The sequence below is a fragment of the Lepus europaeus genome, chromosome X (assembly GCF_033115175.1).
Source record: "Lepus europaeus isolate LE1 chromosome X, mLepTim1.pri, whole genome shotgun sequence".
Taxonomy (NCBI): domain Eukaryota; kingdom Metazoa; phylum Chordata; class Mammalia; order Lagomorpha; family Leporidae; genus Lepus; species Lepus europaeus.
In genome coordinates, this window is record NC_084850.1 from 103,382,164 (window position 1) to 103,402,876 (window position 20,713).

General features: G+C 43.0%; 1 protein-coding gene across 1 annotated transcript; it reads left to right on the forward strand.

Annotated features, from left to right (window-relative positions):
- Positions 1 to 13,621: 13,621 nt before the first annotated feature.
- LOC133753543 (RNA polymerase II subunit A C-terminal domain phosphatase SSU72-like) lies at positions 13,622 to 14,206 on the forward strand. The gene has a single exon (XM_062184239.1). It carries the CDS (start codon positions 13,622 to 13,624, stop codon positions 14,204 to 14,206), a length of 585 nt encoding a protein of 194 aa, XP_062040223.1.
- Positions 14,207 to 20,713: the final 6,507 nt, after the last annotated feature.

The window sequence follows — 20,713 nt, forward strand, 5'->3', positions numbered from 1 at the left end:
AAAGGGTCAAAGGTAACTAGCTTGCTGCCAACTGGCTGGCTGGTTCCCCCAGAGAATGACGGCCAATTAAGAGTTCACGTTGGCCTCTGATTTGGTGGGTTAGACACTCAAAACAGCAGTGGCGATGAAAGAATGTCCTTGGTAAGGGAAGTCCACATTCTTTTTTTTTTTAGACTTTTTTTATTTGAAAGGCAGAGTTACACAGAAAGAGAAGAAGAGGCAGACAGAAAGAGAGGTCTTCCATCCACTGGTTCACTCCCCAGTTGGCTGCAACGGCCCGAGCTGTGCTAATCCAAAGCCAGGAGCTAGGAGCTTCTTTGAGGTCTCCCACATGTGTGCAGGGGCCCAAGGACTTGGGCCATCCTCTACTGCTTTCGCAGGCCAAAGCAGAGAGCTGGTTTGGAAGAGGAGCAGCCAGGACTAGAACTGGCGCCCATATGGGATGCTGGTGCTTCAGGCCAAGGCATTAACTCACTGTGCCACAGCGCAGGCCCCATGAGAAAGTCCACATTCTTGAGTTTTGCTAGTCTTTCTTTTTTTAGGGAAAAATATTTATTTATTTTGAAAGAGTTACAGAGAAAGGGAGACAGAGAAAAAGAGAGAGATCTTTCATCTACTGGTTCACTCCCCAGATGTGCGAGGCCAAGCTGAAGTCAAGAGCCTAGAGTTTCTTCCAGATCGCTCACGTGGGTGGCAGGGACCCAAACACTTGGACCATCTTCTGCTGGTTTTCCCAGGGCCATTAGCAGGGAGATAGATGGGGAGTGGAGCAGGTGGGACACAACCCAGATGGAATGCCAGAGTCACAGGTGGTGGTTTTGTCTGTTATGCCACGTCAGCCCCAGTTTGGCTAGTCTTTAAAAGCAGGAGCTCTCATTAGATAAACCCAAGCAGAAGCTGGGTGCATAAAAGCCTAGGAGAATGGGGCTACAGGGGATAAATCCCCTTGATTAAAGCAGGGGAGTTACAAGGGAGAGTTCTGAGGGAAAACAGGCTTGGCTTCCTGAATGAAAAATAAAGGAGAGAAAGAAGTTTCCCAGCTTTCTAGCTTAGAAGACTGGGTGAATAGTAATTTAGCAGGCTGAGTGTAGGTGTTGGGGAATGCACTGAGTTTAAGGAACCTGTGGAATGTCACAGTAAGGCTGCCCAGGATGCAAGAGAGAAGTCTCTAGCAGGAGTCAACAGAACATACGAAGTCTTTGAAATTGTGGGGTGAGTGAATTCACTCAGGGTTGATGGTGAGAGAAGAGGACCAGATACAAAGCTTAGCCATCACCAACATTCAAGTTATTGGCCATAGAAAAGAAGGCTGAAAGGAATAAGTCAAAGTGATGTGTCAGAAACCAAGGGAGAAAGCACTCTCATGCAAAAGGGAGTGATCAAAAAGGTCAGACTCACCTGAGAGGTCAAGTAAGATAACCCTGAAAATATCCCAGAGAATTCAGTGATAAGGGGTTATGGATGACAGTGGCCTGGATAAAAATCGAAAGAGATGATCCCTTCACAAAATCCTGCTGAGCACCAGATATGTGAGTGAGTCTGCCCTAGATTATCCAGCCTCTCACCAATCTCCCAGTAGAGATATCAGAGCCTATCCAGACCAGAACTGCCCTCACTAACCCATAAATTCAAAAGTGAAATAATGAATTGTCTTAAGGAACTAAGTTTTGGGGTGTTTTTTACACCACAAAAGGTAGCTGATGGCATACATATCTTCATTGTGTCAGTAACCTACTTCATTAGAACAGATCATACTTCATATCTCATGGTTTCTTGAATCAGGAGCTAAAGAAATACACTTTTTTGTGCCTTAATTTTTGTTTTTTATTTTCATTTAGATATCTGAGCTTCAAAAGGCAATTTATAGAATAATTATTTTGGACATGCAAGTCTGTGTTGCTCTTCGCAGGCCATCTGCTTTGAAAAGAACCATTGGTGGAGTCCTTTATTTTTACCACCAATCTCCTCTTGTCCTGCCCACATCTCAAAGCATTCAACAAAGATCCGTACATGTGAATCAAGGTGGTACTAAAGGGGAAAGGAGACAGAAGGCAGCCCCACTGTGAGCCGGGACACAGCAGTGACATTTTTTGATTCGTTTGAATCCACCCTGCAGCTTTCTAAATAAACACTGCAGAAGCATCTTCCCCCCAATGAATGCACCAAGGAAAATGAAGCAGAATAAATATATTCCTGATCTGGAGCATCGCAGATGAACAGGATGGAAACTCCCACTCCTGTCAAAAGCTCTAGAAACGTATCACTCATAGCTATTCATTTCCATTGAATCTTTAGTTTGATAAACTCACTCTTAAGAAAAATGGACATATAGAAAATGTCCATATTTGGCTGATAGGGAATAAAGTCACATGGGCTTTCAACACCAAGTGATCCAATCTTGTGATCAAGTTTGATATTTAGTTCAATGATACAATACCAAACACCGAGTCTGGGTTCAGCAACACAGTGAAACATTGAGTTGTAAGTGTTGCAATGACATGTCTACACTTTCTCCCAGGTAGGAGATAGGGGTAGGAGGTAATTATCTTTTTTAGATTTAGTCCCTGTATTTATACTCTGGTTAGTTGAGATCTTATTTTTTTTATCATTTAAATACATTTTAAACATAAGTCAGGGGCCTGGCGCTATGGCGCAGCAGGTTAACGCCCTGGCCTGAGGTGGCGGCATCCCATATGGGCGCTGGTTCTAGTCCCGGCTGCTCCACTTCTGACCCAGCTCTCTTCTGTAGCCTGGGAAAGCTGTGGAAGATGGCCCCAGTCCTTGGGACCCTGTGCCCACGTTGGAGACCCAGAAGAGGCTCCTGGCTCCTGGCTTCGGATCAGCACAGCTCCGGCCGTTGCGGCCATCTGGGGAGTGAACCAGCAGATGGAAGGCCTCTCTCTCTGTCTCTGCCTCTCTCTGTAACTCTGTCTTTCAAATAAATAAAATAAATCTTAAAAAAAAAGATAAGTCAAAAGCCACAGACTACAAAATATTGCAGAGGTTTCTTTCACCTTCTTTCTTGGTTTCTGGATCCATTTATGTATTCTTTTTCTCCATTAAAACCCTCTAACAGGAAATGAAGAATTATAAATATCTGAGGTGGCAGATACATTAATGAGCTTGATTTAATTATTTCACAATGTATGCACACATCAAAACATGCTGTACACTCTAAACATATATGTTCATTGCAATATATATCTTAAAAAATTATAAACCATGCCTTAATAAAACTGGGAGAGAAAATCAAACAGAATATCTTTGCTCTACATACCTATAAAAAGAAAGTAGGCACACTTAATGACACAGAATCTGATTAACCACAGTCAATTAAAGAACAATCTTGCCACATTCAAACTCTAAGCAGAAATTCAAAATACAAAAAGAAAAATTAATAATCAGTAAGTATTCATCTTTTAGGAATTATCATTATTCAATAGAAGTTTACTGAAGACTAATCATGTACCAGAGCAGGCAGGATACAAGATTCTGAAGATTCAGGGGTAAACAAAAAAGATCTTGATCTCACCCTCCTGACCCAGGCTTTATTTCCATACTTCTAGTTTCTTCTTTTGTCATAGACCTGTACCAATAAAAAGGTTGCCTATGATGTGCTTTCTTTACAAAGAATAATACTTGGCAATAATAATAAAATAGCTAGCAGGTACTGAAGTGGGCAGGTGAAAAACTAGTGAATGAAGAGGAACTGAAAGCCTGCAAGCAGAATCTGTGCCGTAGCCCCACAGTGCCCAAACACCATTCCCTTCTGTGCCAATCCAACATGACTGCAGGTTTGACATACCCATTCCCCACCATATACCTGAGCCTCATTTGCCATCATGCATAATGAAGACCACGTGTGTGCTGCAGAACCATGTGGAGATGCCAGGACACTTCTGAGATTCTCAGAAAAGGGACACTGAAGTGAGTAATACTCAAACCCCACACCCAAATTCTGGCTCATCTGAATATCAGGGCACCAACCCCTACCCTATAAAAGTACCACTGTGGGGTCAGCACCATGGCGCAGTAGGTTAATCCTCCACCTGCGGCACCATGTGGGTGCCAGTTAGAGACCTGGCTGCTCCTCTTCCAATCCAGCTCTCTGCTATGGCCTGGGAAAGCAGTAGAAGATGGCCCAAGTCCTTGGGCCCCTGCATCCACGTGGGAGACCTGGAAGAAGCTCCTGGCTCCTGGATTCGGATCAGTGCAGCTCCAGCCATTGCAGCCAATTGGAAAGTGAATCTGCAGATGGAAGCTCTCTCTCTCTCTCTCTCTCTCTCTCTCATTCTCTCTCTCTCTCTGCCTCTCCTCTCTCTCTGTGTAACTCTGACTTTAAAATAAATAAATAAATCTTTTTAAAAAAGAAATGATTCTGCACACTTTCATCTATAACAAATTTTTCACAATCTTTGGAGCTAGTATTATCATCCCTTTAAAAAAAAAAAAGATGAGAAAACGGAGGCACAGAGAAGTTAATTCACGCTGATTCAGACTATTCACTACGCCGCTCTGATTAAGACAGAGCACTCTAGAGAGTCTTTCTTTTTGATAAGAGTTGAAAAGGAAATGTGATGTTGTTGACCCTAAGTTAATTAATAAATTCGAATGTTAAAGTAGCTCATTCTTTAAGCATTTTGCCTATTTGTGGTTTAATACCCTGATGTGAATATTTTCCCCCTAAACAGATGCCCACAAAAGCCATCTGGGATACCTGGAAGAAGTTCTTGGTTCCCAACTTTACTCTGGCCCAGCACTAGCTGTTGTGATCATTTGGGAAGTGAACCAGTGGATGGAAGATCTCTCTCTTTCAGTTTCTCTCTCTCTCTCTCTCTCTCTCTCTCTCTCTCTATATATATATATATATATATATATCTGTGACTCTGCCTTTCAAATAAATAATATAAATTTTTTAAAAAGATAATCTTTAAAAATGATAAAAATAATGATAGTAGCAGCTGACATTTGTTGACCTCTTATAATATGCCAGATTCCACATTAAATGCTTTTTTGTCATTTACAGCCTATTTTAATTTAAATATCACAATAATCTTATTTCAATGGGATTTTGAATAATCACTGTAGCAAAGTGTTTAATCTTTGGTAAGCATAAAAATTACCTGGGAGGCTTTCTAAAGATGGAGCTTTACAGACCTGACTCTAGACCATCTGATTCAGTACATCTGGGGAGTGGGACAAATACCTTTTACATAAAATAACAGAAAACTGATTGACTGAACTCAAGCTATCCAATTCAGTTTAAAATTCACTGTGCTACTCAGTCCATTCAGAAATTAATCAGCTAGAGTCCCTGTTGTTCTTATTCATCATCTTATAAGAACAACAAAATTGAGCATATACTTTCTCTAGCGGTAGAGAGTGTGTTGGCTGTGTGATAGATTTTGAGAAAAGTAAATAAAATTAACAGGGAGGGAGAAGAAGGGGAGAGGAGGATTCAAAGAAGAGGTTCTGGTTATCTCTTGCTGTATTCAAAACTACTATGAGACTTAATGGCTCAAAGGACAATAACTATTTGTTTACAAATCAGAAATGTGAGCAGGGTTCAGTACAGAGTTTCTCGCCTCCATGTGATCCCAGTTAGGATAGCTCAACCTAGGCCAGTGAATCTACTTGCAGGATGACTCACTCACATAGTGGGCAAGTTGGTCCTGGCTATTGGTTCCTTTCCATGTTAACCTCTCCATGGTTTGGCTTGGGCTTCCTGATAGCATGGTGTCTCAGATATGAGAGTGATCATCTCAAGGAACAAGACTTGGAAACTGCCAATTTCTTAAGGCCTGGGCAAAGAAACTAGCATGCCATCACTTCCATCACAGTCAACTGGTCAAGCAGTCACAAAGCCCAGATTCAAGGGGAAGGGATAGAGATTTGCCTTTACGTTGTAGAAGTGTCAGAGAACATTGGGGTCATGCTTTAAAATTATATCAGAAATACAGAAAGGAAGGACTGAAAACATGAAAGAGAAAATTTGCCTTTTGTGCTAAGGTCAGTTCAAACAGAAAGAGAGCAGACATTTCTCCTTCAGATATTCTGGAAAGCCATAACTAGATAGCACCCTTGCTAAAAGTGTGCCAAAATGGAAATGTTGGTTATTTCTCCCACATACTCAAATAGAAGGAAAGCCATTTCAAATGTAACTCTTCTCTCCCAAAGTGCGATTTTTCTGCTCCACTAAGCATCAGCTAAGGTACTTTGAAAGCTTGGGGCAGGAATCATCTAAGGCTTTCTCACTCACCCATCTAATTTCTTCTTCTTGTGTTTGGTCTCACTTTATACTTTCCTGTGCTTTGTCTTCTAAGTCGGATATTCTTTCTTCGGCTTCACTGATTCTGTTGTTAAGGCTTTCCAATACATTTTTATTTGTTCTATTGAATTCGGCATTTCATTTTGATTTCTCTTTAAGATCTCAATATTTTCTTTCATGTCATATACAGATTTCAGTAGATTGTGCATCTGCTTCTGATTACTTCTATGTAATCTTCTGATCAATTTTTTAATTCCATTTCTGGCATTTCTTCAATCTCATCATCTTCACAATATAGTATTGAAGTGCTGTGTTCTTTTGGGGGCATCATATTTTCTTCCTTATTCTTATTTCTTGAATTGGTGCATTTGTTATTCTGTGGAGATACTGGTTGGTTTCTTTGTATTTTCTCTGTGGCAGTTTTTATCTTTTTCTATTGCTCTGTAGATAAGTGGAGTGTCTGCTTTCAGTGAATATCTAGAGGCCTGTGGTGGGTGTGGCCAGGGAACTCTGTTCAGTTCTCCAGGGCAAAGGGTGTGTCTAAGGTGACACACCCAGGTTTGGCATAGTAAATCTCCTCTTTTTTTATCAGAAGGTAGGTTTATTCTGTTCAGCTGAGCTCCTCTCCTCAAAGGAGACCAGTGCCTGAGTACTAGCCCCAGCAGGTCTAATATTTGTTCGCTCTGCCCCAAGGACCACACAAAGGATCTGTGCAGTCCTCAGTGTAAGCTCAGATTCCCCAGCAATGTCCCTCACCAGCTAATCAGGAAGTCCTGAGCACGTGGAATCTCCCATAGTGACTGCCTAAAGTCCCAGCCATACCAAGAGTCCTCCCACACAGTCTCAGTCTTTTTCACAGTCCCGGCACACAAACCTCTCAAAATCACAAGCATCCAGCCCCCTGTTAGTTCTCCCAGAGTTAGGAGTCTCCATTTGGCTGGTTGCTGGGTGTGGACATGAGTTGGCACAACTGTTACTCACCCTTCTGATGGTTGATGTTGGGTCTCTCTCTCCCTCTCTCTCTCTCTCTCTCTCTCTCTCTCTCTCTCCTCAATGTGATTCTTTTAGCATTGCAGAAAGTGAGTTCCCAAAGCGTGTATCACTAGAGAGAGAGCCAGGAAGACATTTTGACAACCTAACCCCTTAAGTCACATATAGTCAGTTCTACTGCATGCCTTCATTATAAGTAAATCACTAAGACTGCCTCAAAATTCAAGAGGACTCTATGAATTCCATGGTCCTGTATGGGAGAGAAATGGTAATCAAACTGTCCCACAAATATATTTAAAAAAAAAAAAGTACTGTGACACAATGGTTTATGTTGGCATGGATAAAGGTGCCCGAACTCCTGGGAAAGCAGTAGAAGATGGCCCCAGTCCTTGGGTCCCTGCACCCATGTGGGAGACTTGGAGGAAGCTCCTGGCTCCTGGCTTTGGATCAGCACAGCTCTGGCCATTGCAGCCAACTGGGGAGTGAACCAGTTGGTGGAAGACCTCTCTCTCTGCCTCTCCTTCTCTCTGTGTGTAATTCTGACCTTCAAGTAAATCTTTTTTTTTAAAAAAAAAAGGTGCCTGAACTAGCATGAGGGATCCATGGCTCAAAGAAAGTGAAACTTGAGCTGATCACACTCACCAGTCTGTCCCAGGTAGGGGAGTCCAAGTTAGCTGTACCTAGGTAGAGTGTAACTCTTGTGATCATTTATTTCACAGTTAATTTCTCTAGCTGTGCATTTTTATGACAAAATTTTGTTAATTTTTTTTCTTTTTAAATATTTATTTATTTTGAAAGGCAGAGTCACAAGGAGAGATCTCTTTTATCCAATGGTTCACTCTCCAAATGACCACAACAGCTTGACTCAGCCAGGGTTGGGCCAGTCCAAAGCCAGGAGCCAGGAGCTTCATCTGGGTCTCCCACGTGAGTGCAGGGGCCCAAATACTTGGGCTGTCTTCCACTGCTTTCCCAGGAGAATTAGCAGGGCACTGGATGGGAAGTGGATCAGCCAGGATGCAAACTGGGACCCATATGGGATGCTGGAGTCGTAGGCAGCAGCTTAACCTGCTGTGCCACAATGCAAGCCCCAGCTTGTTCATTTCAATAGCCCCTCATCTATCACAGTCCTTGTCATGTAAGCACACTTGGTATTTGTTAAACAACAAGAAAAACAAGCCTTTTCTGTGTCCTTCCTGAATTTCTGATCCACAAAATCCCTAAACATAATAAATGGTTGTTTTATGCCACTGTGTTTTGGAGCTATTTGCCATGCAACCATGGTAATTAGAACGAAAAAGCAGGACCCAGAAGGATGCTACTTTCTCCTAGGCCTATTGGGAGACATGGAGAGAGTTTAGGCAGAAGACATGAGCAGATTGAAGCTTTAGAAACTGAGACTATGAACAATGAGGCCCTCCTGGGAGATGGCACAGAACCCTGATAAAGAACTGTGCTTTAATTCACAACAATGAGAGTCAAGTTGCAGCTCTCTATGGGTGTGATTGTTGGCAAAGTCGCTTAATCTCTTTAAGCCTCCAGTTTGTCATCTCTAAATTAGCAATAACAGTGCTTCCCTCTCAATGAAGATTGTGAAGAAAACCCAACTGTGTCACTGGACATGTATCGTTTCAACCATGATTTTGTTTTTTAAAAATCTGCCTGTCAGGGGAAGTTGGTCACAGGAGAATCTGAGAAGAGAGTTAAGATAACAATGTATCTTCATCACAAATAATGCCAATAAAAAGACTATTTCTCTGATGCTTTGAGGGAGAAAGGGGGAGAAAGGAGGATGAGAGGAAGAAAATGCCATTATACTCTTAGAACCGTATCTATAAACCATATTGAATCTGTTAAAAATTAATTAAAAATTAAAAAACAAATTTGTAATTATTTTTTAATCCTTTATGGAATTTTCAGTATCTTACACTGTGAGGGACATAGACAGGAATCCAGAAACAAATCCAAAACATGAGAAATAACACCAGACTAGATCAGAAAACTCGCATGCTGCCTGGAGATGTGGAGGAATGAGATGAAAGATGCGAAAGGGCAATGGTTCCTAGGGGCCTGGGATCAGAGGTTGAGTCAGAAAAGGACAACAGAGTGGTAATAACATACTCCAAAAGACAGACCCTATGGCCACCAACTTCATTGAAGTTAAGGTCCTCTCCCAAGAACTAGGCTACACTGCCTTCTCATGTTGTCTGGAGAGTTTCTTTTTAACAGAAACTAGGATGGTGCCAGTTCGTGGGCCACCAAGAGTAAAATCTATGTCTGCTTTGCTAGTGCTGGACAATGTTACAAGATTTCAGCACATAATGAACTCTACCCAACTGGCTTGTGATAGAGGTACGAGAGGTAAAGTTTGAACCAAACGAGCACTAGTTTGAACAGGAATCCCTATGCATCTATAAATATTTCCAACTGCATTAAGACAGCCAGATTCAGATCTTTATCAGCATGATCTTCTGTAATGAACCAGCTACTGCTTGCCACATCTGTTTCACAGATAGCTTATTTAGGCAAAGACTACTATTCTTTTTATTCTACAATCACATCACTATTTAAATTTTCTACATCATTAACATTACAATAGTTTTTCTTTTTAAATTTTATTTATTTATTTATTTTTATTTGGGGGATAACATATTTTTAATTTACATTATAGCACAAAACTCAATGCTCCACTAAATAGTTCAACAAATAAAAAGTAAAAAGACAATAGCTGTATATATGCAGAAGAATGAAAATAGATCCCTATCTGTTACCACATAAAAAAAATCAACTCAAGATGAATCAGAGACTTAAATTTAAGGCCTGAGGCAATGAAAATGCTAGAAGAAAATGTAGGGGAAACACAATGCTAATGTAGATGATGACTTCTTGGATAAGCCTACCAAAGCACAGGTAACAAAAGCAAAACTAGACAAATGGGATTATATCAAACTCAGAAACTTCTGCATAGCAAAGAAAACAATCAATAAGAGTGAAGAGACATCCAACAGAATGGGAGAAAATATTTGCAAGCTAGTTATCTGATGAATGATTAATATCCAGAATACATCAACAACTCAGAAAATTCAAAAATAAAAAAAATTACTGTTTCAGTTAAGAAATGAGCAAAGGACCTGAATAAGACAGTACTCAAAAGGAGAATTACAAATGACCAACAAGTACATAAAAAAAAAGTGTGTCAGTAGCTGTTGGGGAAATGCAAATCCAAACCACAATGAGCTATCAGTTCACCCCTGTCAGAATGGCTGCTATCCAAAACACAGAGAGCAGCAAATGTTGGCGAGGATGTAGGGAAAGGGATACTCTTATACACTGTTAGTGGGAATGTTAATTAGTGCAACCACTGTGGAAAACAGTGTGGTGATTTCTTAAAAAACTAGAAATAGACACACCATATTCTCCAACAATATCACTGTTAGGCATATATCCAAAAAATATGGATATGGTGTATCAAAGAGATGCCTATACCACCATGTTTACAGCAATACTGTTAACAATTTATTTTCATTTTACTTAAAAAGCAGATAGAGGGGGAAAAAGAGAGTGAGAGAGGCCTCCCAAGGACTTGTTCACTCTCCAAATGCTCACAACCAGGGCTGGGCCAGGGTGAAGTCAGGAGCCAAGAACTCAAGCAAAGTCTCCTACACAGGGGACAGGGACACAAATAAATATTTGAGCCATCATCTGCTCCCTCCCAAGGTGCACAATTAGCAGGAAGCTAAAGAGAGGAGCTGAGACTTCAACCAGACACTCCTATATAGGATGCAGGTGTTTTAAGTGATGTTTTAACTGCTGTACAAATCACCAGCTCCCATATCTCTAACTGACTTCCTCAGGGCAGGCATTGTAGTGCAGAGTTAGGCTGCCATTTGGGATCCCCACATCCCTTTTCAGATCAAGTCCTGCCTTCACTGCCAATCCAGCTTCCCTCTAATGTGCATGCTGGGAGCCAGCAAGTGATTGACCAAGGGCTTTTGTTCCCTGCTACCTGTATAGGAGACCTGGATGGAGCCCTTAGCACCTGCCTTCAGCCAGGCTCAACCCTGGCTGTTGTGGGTATTTGGGGAGTGAACCAAATCTCTTTCTCTTTCAAAAGAAGTACAGTTTATTTTTTAAAGTGATTTGCTGAAACAAAATTACTTAGAAATATACCTCACAACCACATCATATTCCTTCAGGAACAAAGGTCGAGGTTTTCCACTGAGAACAAGGATGCCTGGTAAGAATTAAACAATTAAATTGTGATGCAAAATTTCCAATATCAAGAATTGGCTCTCACTCTGACATCAGAATCGGCCCTTAAGGCATTCTGGTCTGGCTGAAAAGCCCATGAGAGGGTCCAGCAATGTGGCATAGTGGATAAAGCTGCCACCTGCAGTGTTGGCATCCCATATGGGTGCCAATTAGAGTCCCAGCTGCTCCACTTCCAATCCAGCTCTCACCTGTGGCCTAGGAAAGCAGTAGAAGATGGCTCAAGTCCTTGGGCCCCTGCACCCGTGTGGGAGACCCGGAGGAGGCTCCTTGCTTCTGGCTTCGGATCAGCGCAGCTCCGACTGTTGGGGCCATCTGGAGAGTGAACCAACAGATGAAAGACCTCTCTCGCTCGCTCTCTCTGCCTCTGCCTATCAGATAAATAATTCTTAAAAAAAAAAAAAGGCCCATGAGAGCATTTCAGGCATAGAAAGCCAAGACACTGTGTCAAAAAAAATGTCCTACATGAAGGTTCTCTGTCAGTGAGATCTCAGCGGAAAGAATCGGTCATCAAAGAAAGATGTACTTTTCTCTAAAGGGAGGAGAGAACTTCTACTTTGTTTATGGCCTTGTCTAAATACTGACAGAGACTGTGGACTCAGGAGGTTTCCATAGCCGTGGTAGCTCATGTCAAGAGCCTCTGGTGGTCACTGACGTCATACATAAGAGTGTTAATTGTTAAATTAACAACAGGAGTTCCTGTGCACTAACTTCCCATGCAGGACCTCTGTCCTCAATGAGTTATATTATGAGAATTAACTGTAAAATTTGTTTTCAAACAGTTGTGTGTGTGTATGTGTGTGTGTGTGTGCAAATTGTTGAAATCTTTACTAGTATAGAGTTGGTCTTCTGTGTACAAAGTTAATTGAAAATGAATCTTAATGGAGAATGGGACAGGGAATGGAAGAGAGAGGAAGAGGTGAGGTGGGGTGGGAGTGGGGTCAGGAGGGTGTGTAGGCTGGGAAAAATCACTATATTCCCAAAGTTGTACTTAGGAAATGTGTACTCATTAAATAAAAGGATTCTTTGGGGGCAAAAAAAGAATTGGCTCTCTTTCAACACTAGATGATTTTCTTCACTTGTTAAAAACATGTCACTGAGGGACCGGCACTGTGGCGCTGTGTGTAATCCTCTGCCTGCAGTGTCAGCATCCCATATGGGCGCCGGTTTTAGTCTTGACTGCTCCTCTTCCAATCCAGCTCTCAGATGTGGCCTGGGAAAGCAGTAGAAGACGGCCCAAGTGTTTGAGCCTCTGTACCCACATGGGAGACTCTAAAATTGAGAAATTAAATACTTGGTGAGCAGGTTTAACTGCAGACTGGACAAGAGATGAAGGTTGATTTAATTTAAAGTTAGGTAGAAAAATATCCAGCCTGAAACATGGAGTTTATTTATGTATTTATTTATTTATTTGAGAGGCAGAGGTGTGGGGGTGGGGGTGGGGGAGGTGGTCTTCCATCAGCTGGTTCACTCCGCAGATGGCCACAATGGCCGGAGTTGGTCCCATCTGAAGCCAGGAGCTTCTTCCAGGTCTCCCACATAGGTACAGGGGCCCAAGGACTTGGGCCATCTTCTACTGCTTTCCATAGCAGAAAGCTGGATCGGAAATGGAGCAGCCAGGACCCAAACCGGCGCTGTAAGGTATGGCGCCCATATGGGATGCCGGCGCCTGTAGGTGGCGTCTTTACCCCATATCCCACAGCACCAGCCCCAAAACATGGAGTTCTAGAAATAAAGATAGAAAACATCCAAGGGAGAATAACATGACTTAAAGGACTCAGTAAGATCTTACCTCGGGTTGCGATGTGAAATACTGGCACCAGAGGTACCAGTGACAGATCCTGGAAGTGCCTTGCAACAGCCGCCCCGGCCAACTGTGGAGCGCTGATCCAGAAACCAGCGAGTGCAAGAGGCGGGGCCTCACTTCAGCCTTGCAGTTGAGTGGTCCCATTGGCGGACGCACGCACTGCGTCCTCACGTACTACAGCGCCGACGTGGCCCCTTGTGTGCCGCTGGGTTTCTCCTGCTGTCGCCGCCATTTTCCTCGCTGCCGCACACCACAGCTGCGTCAGAATCGCGGGCGTTGAGGCTGCTGCCATGTCGTCAGTGCCGCTGCGCGTAGCTGTGGTGTGTTCAAATAATCAGAACCGAAGCATGGAGGCGCACAGGGTCCTCAGCAAACGAGGTTTCAACGTCCGGTCTTTCGGGACGGGCGCTCAGGTGAAACTTCCAGGGCCGGCAATTGACAAGCCAAATATTTATGATTTCAAAACCACGTATGAGGAGATGTATAACGATCTTGTTAGGAAAGACAAGATCCTCTATACACAGAATGGAATTCTACATATGTTGGACAGAAATAGGAGAATCAAGCCGCATCCAGAAAGGTTCCAGAGCTGCAAGGATACATTCGATCTGATCGTCACTTGTGAAGAGAGAGTCTACGACCAGGTGGTGGACTGTCTCACCTCTCGAGAACAGGAGACCTGCCAGCCGGTACACGTGATCAACGTGGACATCCAGGACAGCTACGAAGAGGCCACATTAGGGGCGTTCCTCATCTGTGAGCTCTGCCAGAGTCTGCAGCACGCCGAGGACATGGAGAACGAGATGGAGGAACTGATCCAGGCGTTGGAGAAGAAGAGCAGCAGGGCCTTCCTGCACACCATCTGCTTCTACTAGACTGTCCGCTTAGAGGCCGGGCTCCGCCTTACCTCCGAAGCCGTCTTTCTTGAGCTTCTTGTTAAGACTTTTCTCCTTGATAACAGTTTTACTTTTAGGTTGTTCTGCAAGTGGACAGTAGTAATGACATCACATTTACCTCGGTGAACTCTATATGAAATGAGAAGATATACATAAAAGCTACATTAAAAACAAGTTTTTCTAGCCTACTTTACTTAGAAGTGGGCTGTTGATTATGAAGCTTTTCTCTAACCAAAAAATAAAAAAATTAAAAATGTTCATAGCACGTTTTTTTCTAACCTATGCTTGTCCTTATGTGTGCCTGCCTTTCCCTTTTCTTCTGCCGTGGCTGCCAAGATGCTACAAACACCTGCACAGAGCAATGGGTTGTACATTATTAGAAAAAAACCTGGAACTGTCCAATGAATAGATGTTGTTAGTTATCAAAAAAAAAAAAAAGAGGCCGGCGCCGCAGTTCACTTCGCTAATCCTCCGCCTGCGGCGCCAGCACACCGGGTTCTAGTCCCGGTCGGGGCGCCGGATTCTATCCCGCTTGCTCCTCTTCCAGTCCAGCTTTCTGCTGTGGCCCGGGAGGGCAGTGGAGGATGGCTCAAGTGTTTGGGCCCTACACCCACATGGGAGACCAGGAGAAGCACCTGGCTCCTGGCTTCGGATTGGCGCAGCGCCAACCGCAGCGGCCATTGGAGGGTGAACCAACGGCAAAAGGAAGACCTTTCTCTCTGTCTCTCTCTCTCACTGTCTAACTCTGCCTGTCAAAAAAAAAAAAAAAAGATTATTTGTATTTAATTTGTCTCAGACAAAAAAATTAACATTATAGAAACTATTTTAAAATATGATAGCTGAGGATTTTCCAAAATTGTCCTTTTTTTAGAGATATATTTATTTATTTGAAAGAGTTACACAGAGAGAAGAGGCAGAGAGAGAGAGAGAGAGAGAGAGAGAGAGAGAGAGAGAGAGAGAGGTCTTCCACCCGCTGGTTCACCCCAGATGGCTGCAACAGCCGGAGCTGCACTGATCCGAACCCAGGAGTCAGGAGCCTCCTCCCGGTCTCCCACGTGGGTGCAGGGGCCCAAGGACTTGGGCCATCTTCTACTGCTTTCTCAGGCCATAGGTGAGAGCTGGATCAGAAGTGGAGCAGCCGGGAGTCGAACCGGCACCACTGTGGGATGCACTGCAAGCAGCAGCCTTACCTCTAGGCCACAGCACCGGCCCCCAAAATTGATTTTTAAAAAAATGCTTATGAATTCTAAGGAAGAAGTGAAGTGAGGCTGGAAAATTCATTTGCATTCAAAATATCAAGGATTCATCCACTGCGTGTAAACAGTCTCAGTGCCTGAAACAAATAGTTGAATTTGTTTTAAAGGCATAGTACTAGGATGGATGATTGAAGGCTTTGAGGAGGAGAATAGGGGCTGGCACTGTGCCACAGTAGGTTAATCCTCCACCTATAGTGCCAGCATCCCATATGGGCGCCGGTTCTAGTCCTGGCTGCTCCTCTTCCAAACCAGCTCTCTGCTTTGGCCTGGGAAAGCAGTGGAAGATGGCCCAAGTCCTTGGGCCCCTGCACCCGCGTGGGAGACCTGGGAGAAGCTCCTGGCTCCTGGCTTTGGATCAGCCCAGCTCCGGCCGTTGTAGCCAACTGGGGAGTGAACTAGCAGATAGAAGACCTCTCTCTCTCTGCCTCTCCTCTCTCTGTAACTCTTTCAAATAAATAAAACAAATGTTAAAAAAAAAAAAAAAGAATGAAAGTGGGGGGAGGGGGTGGAGCAGGGCTTGAGGCCAGAGACTGAGTGTATCTGAGGGAGTGTCTGAAGGCATGTGGAAAATAAGGGCAATGAAATATGACCAAAAAAAAGGGACAGAAGAGTGCCCACCCCAGCTCTTCATGTGCATATGCTCTGTCCAGCTGTGTGCAGCTGACTGAATCCTACCTCAGATAACAATGACAACCGCAGGCCTGTTTAAATAACCTCACACATGCTTCTATGGATGCACGTGAAGATCTATTTGGCTGGTCAGCTCTGTGGCACAGTGGGTTAATGCCCTGGCCTGAAGCGCCGGCATCCCAGATGGGTGCCGGTTCTAGTCCCAGCTGCCCCTCTTCAGGTCCAGCTCTCTGTTATAGCCTGGGAAAGCAGTGGAAGATGGCCCAAGTCCTTGGACCCCTGCACCCACCTGGGAGATCTGGAAGAAGCTACTGGCTTCAGATTGGTGCAGCTCAGCTCCAGCAGTTGTGGCCAATTGGGGAGTGAACCATCAGACAGAAGACCTCTCTCTCTCTCTCTCTCTCTCTCTCTCTCACTCTCTTCTCCTCTCTCTGTGTAACTCTGACTTTCAAATAAATAAATAAATAAATAAATAAATAAATATTTTTTAAAATGATCTATTTTGCTGTTAGACCTGAATGGCCATGCCGTCACCCAATGTTCTGCAAAAATGTACAAACCCTAGAGTGAGTTTGGTAAGAGGTAAGCATTTCCTTTTTCATGATTTTTGTCAGTTGTACCACAGTCCCCAACTATTTGTGTGAGTCCAGCAGGTTGTTCACTTCTCATATAACTGAAGAAGCAACTCAGAAATATTAAGGGGAAACTTGTTTCGTTAATCCACTCCTCCTTTCCACGTGGCCATTTCTTCAACCAAGCCTAATACTTAAGAGCAAGAGCTCAGAACAGACGCTGCTTATTTTCTTAGCCCAAGCAAGCTGTTTTGCAAAAGAGGTTAAGAATAGATTGCAGCTTCTAAGGTCTCTGTTTTCTCCCCTATTGCTTTAATTTAGACAAAAGGAAATCAGTTTGTCTAAGGATTTCCTGAGGCCCTAGTTCCCCAAATGAGATGCGAAGGTCAAATGGCCTACTCAGGAAGATGTCAGTGGGTGGGCCCCACCAGTGGGTAGCTTGCCATGCTTATTGTGGTTCCTCCAACTGCACCACTGAGAAAGCCAGGCGGAGAGCAGGAAAGGGTGGCCAATGAAGGGATGGAAAGGAGGAATACAGGAGGAACATGTTCTCATTGTTCTAGCACCTCAGAGAGCCTCAGCAAAATCCTGTTTTCCCCAAGTTAATCTGTGTACTGACAGCTCCCTGTTCAACCGTCCCAGAACAAGTGTCATAGGCAAGATGATTTCTGGGACCCTCATCTGCTCGCTTCTCCTAGGCACTGCCATCCCCTTCTCCAACATTGATCTCTAATTGCCCCCATGCCGTGCCTGTCCCTTTGCCAGCATGCCAAATGTGACCCGATCCTGTGAAGTGGACCTTTGTTTCCCTTGCTCACCTTTGCCCCACAGAACCTGAGCTAATGTGCGTGTTTGCTCTAGCTATGCCCCAAAGAGGACCAAACATATCGGCATGTTCAAGAAACTAGGAGCCTCTTAAGAGTCACTGTCAAGTAGCGGTGTCTGGACTCTGCCAGAAAGAGTGACACCTTGAAAGAGCGGCAAGGATTTGAACAAACAATGCTTTAACCCTTTTGTTCACCTTGGTGGTGGTCTAACTCAGTGCTAATTCAGGTTGTTTTGAATTTTGTTTCCATGTATGGACAGACTTGTGGGCTTATTTAGGAGAGGAACCATGCCCATCTGGCTGATCGTCATGCCAACCCACATACAACCCTCCCCCAACACCTGTGTCTGGCACACCGAGTTCTACAATTGTTCCTCAGACTTAATGAGAATAAGCACACGATTGTGGATTTTCTCGTACTGAATCTAGAGACAGCATGAAGTACTTTCCTGTTTAATAGAAGCCCTCAAAATATCAGTTTTAATATTTGCTGAGTACTGTGTAAATCATTCAATAATTAATTCTCCAGTATCTGATGGAGTTAGTTATTCTCATGAAAGATTTGTGGATAGCGCAATTGTATTGAAATTCTGATTTAAGAACAATGAAGATATAAAAGTTAGATTTGACCTTTAGATGGAAATTGTTGAAAGCTATATTTGAGCGGATTTATGCTTAAAGATATTAATCAATGACAGTGATAGTGAAGCTTCTAGAGTGGCTATTTTCTCATTGGAAGTCCTCAGCCATGTACTTACAACATTTGCCTTTCTCTTAACAAGGCATATTTTGATAAAAGGGAAAAAAACAGCTGTCTTTTTAATGGCCTATCAAATTCTATTCTCAAGTGCCCCCCTACCCCTCGCCCCATCCCAATCAAGGGCATAATCATCTTCCCAGTGCATCAAGCCTATTATAACTAGCCTTTCTCTCTCATCCACACCATCTCCATCAGCAAGTACCATCACTCCAAGCTCTTATTTCTGTTTTTTAGTTTTTCACTGGTACCACTCCAGCACCAGACCTTCCCCACAAGAGGGAAATAGACCTTGAAATTTCCTCTCTGTGACTATTCCTATTTCTTTAACAACCCAGACTCATCAGATCAGCATCTTTAATGCTCTTTTATAGGCACAAAATAGTTCATGTCATATGTCTGCCTGTCATTGCATTGCAAATAAAATCGAAGCTCTTTTCCAATGCCTCTAGGGCCCTCACAGTCCAGTTCCTCTTTGACCTCAAGGCCCTTTGTGTTCCCCCTTGCTCTCTGTACTGCTGTCATGAAACTCCAGCCTTTCCAGCCAACTTCTTGTTCTTTAAACACCATGAGCTTATTTCTCTCTGAATCCTCATACTTGCTGTTTACTGATCATTGTTCCCCCGGGACTAACATCATTATAAATACAACAGGTGCTCCTTGAAACACCTAAAATCTATGGAGTACAAACAGAAAGCAACTGTATTCTTCCTTACTCCTGCTCCTTTGTCAAATCATTTGTTCCTCAGCCTTGAATGAATTCTTGGGCAGATCCCATAGTTTGTTTGATGGCTTTCAGATCTGAAGAGCTCCAGTAAAAATCTAAAGTTATGGGTGTCAGTAGGTGAGGCGCCACTTAGTGAGTGGAGAGCATTGGAAATCTGTGGGACATTTTTCCTTGTCATGGTGGAGCATGAGATTCAATAGCATTGGCCGTAGAAACCAGGGTTTCTGCCAGTAAGTGAACATTTGTTCTAGGTACTGGATGGCTTTCAGGTTTCCTGATGGGTTATCATGTTCATGTGAAAAACATATAAATACAAAGTATATTTTTTTGCCTTTTGTTACTGCACACTATATTTCCCAAAATTGCAACCACTGGATGAATACAAGGATGATTGTGCATTATGTGGTTCAGAACTTTACCAAGAGTTGATCACCATTTCAGAAAAACTATTTTAGTAACAGAGGGATCATGTCTGGTATATCAACAACCACTGTGACACATTTGAATCAGACTTCATTAGTAGTTGTTGTATGTATGGCAGTTCTGTGTATATATAGGAATATGATTACTTAGTCCTTATTTCAAATGGCTAAACATAAAGAAAAGACATTGGCTATATGCAACTGAATATTGTTACTTCGATTCAGGCTGCTTCACTACGAGTAGTTGCAAGCATTTGCTTCATTATGTCATCTAGTGTGGTCATGCCAATGCATTTATATATTAAGATGTGTATTCCTTTGTACTTTTTGCCTCTTTTATTTCTCCTTCATATTACAGTCAGGACATTACATTTCTTTATTTTTGAAGTTTTGTGTGTAGGAAGGTTGTATTACCTATAAGTTCCATTTCAGGATATTAAAGAGATGTGTTACAAAACATGTATTATGAAAAGGGGGCATTGAGTCTGATACGATTGAGGACTACATCAGATTCTCAAGAACTCTTATGCCATAGCAGCCCTCCCACCTTGTGGGAAAGTAGCTCACTTCCAAGGCAGCCTCTCTTTTTGCTTTGCCCTCAGGAAAGCCTAGAAATCCAATCCTGCTCCAATTTCTGCAGCTCCAAATTAAGTTACTCTTTTCCCAGTATTATTTTCTTTCCTTTTTCAAAAGGATTTCTTTTTAAAAATATTATTTGAAAGGCAGAGGAGAGAGAGAAAATTGATTTTCTTTTTACTGATTCACTCTCCCAAATACCTGCAACACTCAGGTCTGGGCCAGGCCAAAGCCAGAAGCAAATAACTAAATCCAGATCCCCCACATGGGTGGCAGGGAACCCAAGCACTAGAGCCATCACCTTCTGTGCACTAACAGGAAACTGGAATTGGAAATGGAGTTGGGATTCAAACCAAAGCACTCTGATACCCAATACAGGAGTCTCAAGCAACTGCTCAACAGTTGCTCCATAAGCCTGGCCCCAGGTGGTATTCTTAAACCATTATGACTTGACTTCAAGGAAGAGGGAAAATGTGGGAAACACAATATTCCCCATGAATTCAACAATTTCCCTTAGCAATCTTGTGTGCCCTGTGTGTAATGAGCTTAGAGAAGCAAATTAGCTTTTGCTACATTTTTATCAAATAGCCCATAGAATATCCAAAGCTTGTTTTAGAATGTGATATTCTTCGTGGACTTCTGTCACAGCCCTGAGACAGAAAGGTCACCATTTTTAACATTCAAGAGGATAAAGATATTTCTAGAAGTCAATATGAATAT